Raw genomic sequence first — 9,232 nt, 5'->3', positions numbered from 1 at the left:
TCTATTTTTTAAAATAAATAAATATAATTTTTCCATCGCTAAAGTTTTTATATATAAATCAGTTTATTATGCATGTAAGAAGTAGTTAAATAAGTTTGAAGATTAAAATTTGTGAAAGGTTATAATATACACTAATTTCAATTTAACGTCAAATTTAGGGATGAAAAATATGAAGTCCTATTTATTATTTTCTAATTAATAATTATGTAAAAATATTTATACAATTTACATTTTTCAAATCTATTCAACCTACTTTTACATCAACTTAAATGTTTGCGTTACAGATTATCATTTTCAAGACTTAGACATTTTATGCAAAGTGGTAATTTAATGCTAAGAAGGAAGATTTATTGTCATTCAAACTTCGAATTGTATTATCACATAAAAATTTAAAGTATTATGCTTACCATTCTTCGAAAATAATTATTATTGTCAATTTTGGTAACATAATTTGTAAACCATCATTTTAATGAAAAAATAACTTTTTATATAAAAACATACCATACTTTATTGTGACTATGAATCTTTAATTCGAATGGGAATTCATTTTTAGATTGTTTTTAATAAAAAAACCATATTTATTAAAAATTGTTAAGAGTCATACCATTTTTATTAAGACTAGAGTCTTGACTTAATCATTATACATTAAGTATTTTTTTTTTTTGAGTTTTATAGTCCTTGAAATATTTGTTTACGGATTGAAATATAGTTTTTAAATACAATATGAATTTAAATTTATTTAAAGTTATTTTAAATTCTCAATTATTCAAAGCTATTTTAAATTTAAGGGTTAAATATCTTTTTAGTTCTTATACTATCAAGCGGTTTTGGTTTTATTCCCTCTTTCAAAGTAAGGTACATTTTAGTCATCCTTCTTAAGAAAACTTTAATTTTAGTTCTCCAAAATTAGCATAGTTAAAAACTAGCTGACGTGGCTAACGGTGGACTAAAACAATTTCTTTTTTACAGTGTTTCTCACCTTTTCTCCCTTTCCCTCGTCTCTTCCTTCAATCTTCCACCAACCTCGTCTCTTTTCAGCTAAAAATACTACAAAACAGCACCGACTAATCGCCCAATGGTACAGTAGCAAATGCAACTAAATCTTCTCATAAGAAAAAAAACGATACAACAAAATCAGAAATGCCCTTTTGGTTTAAAAATAAAGAAAGAATATGCAGTAGAAAAAAAAAAGATCAGAACTTCCCTGTATATAATTTTGTATCATTGGAATGAAAAGAAATCATAAGTATATTTTCAGTTTGGTTATGCTAAAAAAATAATAAGAAGAAAAGGAAGGAGATGAACAGAGATGGGTCGTTTCTTCCTTGGGCAAGGAGGACCTAACAATGAATCCTTTCCTACACCACTAGAATCTCGGTTGCCATTGATATCTAGATACTAAAGCTCAAAAGACTTGTAATTATACATAGTAGTTTTCATATCAAGCTCTTAAAGATATTGATCTAGTTCAAAACTAAAAATAATGAGGACAAGAACAACAAAATTAATTTAAAGTTGCAACAATCTAAACCAAAATAAAACAAAAAGACGTTACTATATAGCCAAAAAGAGAATGGAAGTACCTCACATAGCCCAAAGGGAACGACATATTCATTATACAAATGGGTAATACTTTTAACGTCTGAAGCTAGCTCTTCTGTCTTCTCTCTTGTTGCATTTACAAAATTGGCATCAGCAGTAGAACTACCCTATGGGATTACACCATTTTCAGTGTAAGAAAAGGTGAGAAGATGGAAGGAAAAAAGAGACGAGGTTGGGTGGAAGATGGAAGGAAAAGATGAGAAAGAGAGAAAGGGAGAAAAGGTGAGAAACCGTAAGAAAAAAAAATTGTGTCAGTCTACCGTTAGTCACGTCAGCTGGTTTTTAACGGTGTTTGTTTTAGAGGATTAAAATCAAAGTTTCCTTAAAAAGGAAGACTAAAATGTACTTTAATTTGAAAGATGGACTAAAACCAAAAACACTTAATAAAAACAAGGACCAAAAACATATTTAATCCTAAATTTAATTTAAAGCTATTTAAATTTCAGTTCAATTAAATTCTCAATTATCTAAAAGCTATATTTTACCATGACATGTGTAATCATATTATTTTAATATATCATTTCCATCTTTTTTTGTAAATTCATGTTGTAGCATGAACAGGCAAATGATAACTATTTTTTTATTTAATTAAAATTTATAGTAATTAAGCACTTTTGAATATATTACATGTATTGTATTTAAATTTTGAAAAATAAAAATTTATATATGTATGAATCATATTTTAGATTTATAATAAATATTTATATTGCAATATAAAATTACATTTAAATATTGATATTTTTAACCACAAATCAAGAAGAAAGTGACAAATTGATAGTAGATTAAAGAAAATTTGTGAATGTGTGCACGTAGACAATTCGGAATTGTGACCATGGATTTAAGGAGGTAGTAAGAAAGTCCTCGGATGCATACAATGGAATAGGGAACCCTATGATAGTATTGAAAGAAAAATTTAAAAAGCTGAAATTCGATCTAAAGACATGAAATAAAGATGTTTTCGGGTTTATGAAAACTAAAAACACAATAAATAATTAGGAAAATAGAGGATTTGGATAAGTTGGATTATGTGAGTAACTTAGATGAAGCATTGGATAATGGGTCTATGCACAGATCGACAGACTCGGCCCAAACCAATTGGTCAAAAAATACCAATTAGCAAAGAATAATCTGATTTATATTGTTTATAATGATGACAGAGCAAAGTATTATTGAACTTGGTAAAACAACTCCTTCAAACTTGATTAAGGCCATACACACACACACACACATATATATATATATATATATATATATATATATATATATATATATATATATATATATTAGGTATTGGAAATGGTTATATAGAGGATTATAACTTTGAAGAACTTGCATATGAATATCTTCTTCAAGATTACCATTAAAAAAAAAATCTTAGTATGTAAACAAATACAACATTCTTAGCTGAAACAATATATTATGTAGTTAGTAAATATTTTTATTAAAATTAACATTTTTATTAAATATTTTTGATAAAATTATGTTTATTTATATTTATATTTTACATTGAAATTTATTTAAAATATCATATAATTACAGAGTGTTATGTTACTAACAAAGATAATAAAAAATGAGCAGCAGTGGTTAACACAATCATACAACAAAATTGATATCAGTCTCTTCCCTATATTTTTCAGAAGATGTAAACAACAATGCCTGTACTAGATCATCAACTGTAGGCATCTGTTGATCATCGCCATGTTGATAAATAAACTGAGAAGTTCTAGCCATGTTGAAAGAAGCCTTGGTAACAGCAGAAGGTAGAGTGGTATTAGCCATAGCAAGACCATTTAGCTCAGGCCATAAGTTTCCCAGGAGTTGTCTTATACGCTTTCTAGCAAAACTTTCATCTAAAATATCATTTTCTTTCATGATACATTGTATGCTACATGCATTATCACCTCTTTCTTGTTCCTCCTGAAAATGAAACATCATCAACTTCTCATCCCATTGTCCAGATTCAAGTATCAATATAACAGTAATCTAATTTAAAAGTTTAGCATAACTACAATTAGGGTGCTTAGGAACCAGAGCAGTTTTTATGAGCAAGTGAATTAGATGTGTATGTTAATGTACCAATATAGAGTGAGATACCTTTGAGGTTCCTAAGTCGTCCCAAAGCCTAAGAATTTCTCCAGAACAAGTGAAGAGTCTTGGATATGGACTCATCAAGGAAATGGTTTCTCTTGAGAGGTTTTCCCCAATGAGGACAGTTGCATGTACTAAGGCCAAGCATGATCCTGAAGAAATCACCCCATTATCCAAATATTCCTTAAAAGTAGGAACATATTTGTTGTTGAACCATTTAGCTTCTTTTAGATAAGCTTCTAGTAAGTCTATCCACTGCAACAATTAAACACCATTCTCTCATTAACCTCCCACTCTACCTATAGTTTGAGCAATATTTCAATTTAAAAGGATGATGATATTATCTTACTGTTCTTTTCAAGGAAGCAACAACAGTTTGCCCATGATCTCTCTGAATTCTGTATGCAATATCATGGGTGGTGTTATACAAGGCCATGTAACATATCTTCATATATTCAGGTAGTTTCTCCATTGCATCAAGATCCCACCTGCAAAAAACGATAGTTTCTCATTTTGATTCTTAATTTGGCTAGTTGAGTGTAATTCGAAGAAATTCTAGATGCAAACCTCTGCACTGCCTCGGTGAAAAGAATAAGTTCATCTAATGTTCCGTANGTGTCGAACATATCATCTATAACTTGCAAAATGCAAATAGCTTTTGCAAGTTCAATACGACAATTTGAATGACGTGGCTCTGGNAAAACTCCCAACGACCATAGGAAGCACTCTCTTGGTCCATCTCTTCCAAAACCAAGTCTTTCGATGAGTCCCAGGTCTTTCCACCACCTAATCAAATCATGGAAACAGTCTTATGATTCATATCATAAAAAGATGAAAATGGTAAAAGTAAAACTGGGAGAATTTCAACATTAAGCTAGACAACCAATTTTCATATAAAATCTATTACCTTGAGATCTCTGCTAATTCTTTCTGGTGCATCGACTGCACCATGTCATAGTCTAGCCTTGCCAATTCTAGAAGAGCAGGAATTTGGTTACTTTCTTTGCTATATTGTACCATGTAATTTTTTGCTTCCAACCTTGCCATTCTTTGATGTCTTGGATATTTTAACGCTTCAACAACTACTCTTCCTACTTCAGGACTTAAGTGTGGTAGTGACTGATGCAGGTGAGCCCTTGAGCACTCCATGGCATGTTGTAGTACTTCTTCACCTTTTGCACCTAAATATGATGCCTCATGCAAACTTAACATGCCCCAAACGTCTCTGGTGGCCGATTCCTTGAAATTCCCACTCTTGTCCAGAAATTTATTGAAAACATCTATATCCAATAATCAATACATAATCAAATTAGTATGTTTGTGTAACAACGTACGTTAAGGTAGCTAGGTATTGATGCAAAGGTAAAATGACAACATAAACAAAGTGTATATAATTGAATTTTCTCAATGCTTTAAAATCACGAAACGATTATTGTTTAGTGTAATATAATGTTGATTTAAGTGTACCTGAAGATGTAGAGCAGCCATTATGTCTTAGCAAGCGAAATTGAAGAGCCGTGGCAAAGAGGTCTTGAGCATTGTTACAATCTCCCAGTCTTCCAAGNTGTANGTTGATCTCTTCTTCGAAATGGTGGTCAATTCCTAGCCTTTGGATGGTGTCAATCAACTTCAATGTTCTCAATGAATCACTTGAGTCTAGTAATACCTCTTGGCTTTTTATTTTGAGTTGCTCAAAACTTGTCATCGTAGGAATAGTTTGAGTAGGTTCCTGTTATGTTACCACCAACGTCAATGAAGGAAAATTGAAAAAAAATTATGTCACTGTGTTCCCCAAAAACACTTGAAACACACATACAAATTTGTGGAGTTCAGATGTTGAGAGGGACAAGCAGTTTCAAGAAAAGGAACGGTATACACGGAATGACGAAAGTTTGTAACCTTTTCACTGAGGAATATAATATAATTAATGGATATATAGGTAATCATATTTTAGTAGAGATTACAAAATAAATAAAGGTAATAACATTAAATATGTATAAAGTGTTTCTTCTCCACTTTTCTTTCGTAATCATTCTCCTATGACTTCTACGCCTGTTCACTTTAAAATAATATGTCAAAGTACAATTAGTTAACAGAAAAAATAAAAATTAATAACAAGTGCGTCATCACTTTTAGGATTCTCTTAAACCTACACAAGCCTTGGGATTTCTTCTAATTTAATATTGAAGATATGGCTTAAATTCAACATTTTTAAGCTAATCCTCAAAAAAAAGGTATTTTGTGCTTATCCAAGAATAAATAAATAAAATTGTGCTTAATAATAATTCCTTAATCTTTATTCCTGGATAGTTATCCAACGCTCCTACATCGAGGTTGACTTAAGTGAGCGAATGGATTTCAATCAACTTACCATTTAATTTGCTTAAACATAATTTTAAAATTTAAAATTTAAAATTTAAAATAAATCTGTTCCTGATTAATAGTAGAACTTTTAGGACTAAATTCTTTATTAAAAAATTGAATAAGTCTTTCAATGTGAATATAAATTGAAAAGCTATTCTCATTTCAATTAGTGTTGGATATGGGTTTGAGTAATGCAGTCTCAAGAACACGTTAAGACTCATGGCATGAAATTGTGTGATCACAGAGACCCAGATTCATATGGAAAGAATAATTCTGTGGTTGAACCTGTTTTTCAGGCTAATAATTCGGGGGGCCGCATGATAGACTGCTAAGTTGGTCTGTATTTAAGAATTATAGTACTATACTATAATAAATTATGAATACTAACAAACATGGTATACGTATTTTTTAAACATTTATAAATTATTTAAATTTTATATGTAATTTAAATTTTTTAAACAATTTATTAGTTAAAATTTTGCAAAATATTTATCTAATTAATTATATTTTACTATACATATATTATATTAACATAATTATTTTTTTTAAAAAAAAACTAGTAGACTTATCTCTTTTGTTATTTATAGCATAAAAATAATTTAAATTTTAAATTAAAATTATAAGTTAAATTACTTAATTAGCATAAGAGAATTTATTTTAAATTAATTTTAATCGATAATAAAATACTAAAAAAAGGAAGTTTACCTGTTTTATAAACCTTTTAAATTGAACTAATGAAAATACATGGGTTGTGTTGTTTTTATATTTTTATTGATAATAGAAAATAATAAAATTATAATTATGAAATTAAATATTAATATCTTTTATAATTTTATTTGTTTTATATATAATATTTTGTTATAAATAACTATTTTAATTTAAAAACAATGAATTTTAAAAAATGGTCAAATTTAAAATAACATGACTTAGAAAAGTATATTAGCAGAAATATTCTTTATATAATAGTAGGATGAAACAACACAGAAATTTTAAACCAATAATTTATTATGAGACTCTTCAACTTCATCTATTTTCTTAGAATAAGTTAGACGTTTATGTATTACTTTACAAATATTTATTTATCCTAATATTAAAAACTAGAAAGATGAATGAAATAATGTACCGATCATTTATTGCAGACTTTAACATCTTTGAAAAATACAACCCCTTTCTTTATTTGGTATGTCCGGATTTTTTTTTTTTTTTGACATTTTAAAACTATTTATCTATTGTAAATTATTTCCTATTTTAAAATATAATTAACTTTTTTCAATAGCTTGCTTATTTCACACAAGAAATAAATAATTAATAATTAAAAAATTAACAATATAGAAATTAAAAATGATTTACTGAAGATAATTAACCTCTCCCTCGTTCCCCCTCAAATAACCGAACGAAGCCCCTTTTTCATAAACAAATGTAAAAACATATTTCTTTTCACATAAACTAAATAAGAGTTCTTTTTATTTATAGATTCTAAAGAGAAAAAAAGAAGATAAAACCTGCGGAATTAATGAAGATTGTTGAGAAGGAGAAGAGAGTGTAAAGGTACTGACCTTTTGAGGGAGAGCTATGGAGTTGATGGATAATTGCATGATGGATGGTGTTGATGTTTTGCAGGATAGGTTGCGCAGTTGATTCATCAACGGTTGCGAATGCAAACTGCGATAAGCAAATGAGGAAGTAAAAGATGAAACTGTTGGCTGTGTAATTGCCATGGTTATCGTTGAAGACATTCAAGAGTGTTTCTGGTGGTGGCGGCGATGGAGGTCAAGAGAGTCGGGATAGCCTTATATAGACTCACGCGTTCGCATTATGCCCACAGTTCACACATTATTCATATGAAACGATGAATGTGCTCTGCTCCAACTACTTCCACTCGTCATTATCAACAGATTGCTTATATTAAAAATACGAATAATTTAATTCATTTAATATTATGAAAATAATTTTTTATCCATATCCGTGTCCGTCAAATGTGACTCTGTTTGACCAAATTTAAATGTGACTCGGCAGACCAGTCCATTCCTAAGCCTCCCCCCTTTCACACTATTATGTTTTATTGACTTTATTTTCTAAAACTCTAGTTAAATGTTTGAAGAAGTTGGATTCATTTCTTCTGCTGTTTATTCAAGATTTTTATTAATCAAATAAAACAAAACAAGAGAAAATTGAGAAAAAAAGAGAGTAGAAAATAGATTATTTCTAAATTTTATTATGAAAAAAAGTTAAAACTAAAGAAAGATAGTAGTATCTTTCATTTGATTGAATCAAAATAAAATTAAAATTAAAAAGAATAAAACACTATAAATATTTTTGAAAGAAAATATACATATTATTGAGCAAACAAAAACAAGAGCTAAAAAATATAAACTATATTATGTGTAAAATCAAAAATGTAATTGCAAAAAATATATATTATGGTATTGTGCTGAAACATTGAGTTTAAAGAGTTTTTCAAAAGAAAAAAAATATAAGGTTTAATATCTTAATAGATCCCTATTTTTTTCAAAATTTTAAATAGATTTATTTTTTTTTCACGTCTCAATTGAGTTTTTATTTTTGTAAAATTGAATTAAATAGGACCTTTCCGTCAAATTAAGATGACGCCGTTAAGAAGAATATACTGACAATGTATTTTTTTTTATTACATGACATTCAAAATAACTTTAATAATTTTCAAATATAAATTCATAAGCCTATTATGACACTAACAGCCCACATCATAATATGAAAAATTATTACATCCTTTATTAAAATTTGCATCATAAAACATATATAAGTTCTAACCAAATTATATCATCCAACCAACTCAACCTAAACAAATATTAGTTCTAACCAAATTAAGATAATTAAACATAACTAAATTTCTATTGAAATACCAGAATTCAGTATTTCCCAACGAAAACTAATATTCCATTTTAAGTTCTTTTAATATACTATTGCCAAACTCTTTGATATTATAATACTTTTTATATAAATAAAGATATTACAAATTTCTTCAATTTTTCACCAAAAAAATATTAAACTATGTAATTTACATTATTAATAAATCTAATATATATATATATATATATATATATATATATATATATATATTTATAATTTACATTAATAATACTAAAATTCATAATTTATTCAGACTATTATTATAAATATTTATCCTTTCTTTGTGCAA

The 9,232-nt window shown here is 28.0% G+C and overlaps 1 protein-coding gene across 1 annotated transcript; it reads right to left on the bottom strand.

Annotated features, from left to right (window-relative positions):
- Positions 1-3,182: 3,182 nt before the first annotated feature.
- LOC106760671 (probable terpene synthase 11) lies at positions 3,183-8,236 on the bottom strand. Its single transcript, XM_014644081.2, has 7 exons — positions 7,611-8,236; positions 5,158-5,419; positions 4,598-4,970; positions 4,258-4,476; positions 4,040-4,178; positions 3,697-3,945; positions 3,183-3,519 (listed from the first exon to the last, which is right to left on the bottom strand). Exons 1-7 carry the CDS (start codon positions 7,788-7,790, stop codon positions 3,196-3,198), a joined length of 1,746 nt encoding a protein of 581 aa, XP_014499567.2. The 5' UTR covers positions 7,791-8,236; the 3' UTR covers positions 3,183-3,195.
- Positions 8,237-9,232: the final 996 nt, after the last annotated feature.

This window comes from Vigna radiata, chromosome 5 (assembly GCF_000741045.1).
Source record: "Vigna radiata var. radiata cultivar VC1973A chromosome 5, Vradiata_ver6, whole genome shotgun sequence".
NCBI lineage: Eukaryota > Viridiplantae > Streptophyta > Magnoliopsida > Fabales > Fabaceae > Vigna > Vigna radiata.
The sequence above is the reverse complement of the archived record's forward strand: the minus strand, read 5'-3'. Positions and strand labels throughout refer to the sequence as shown.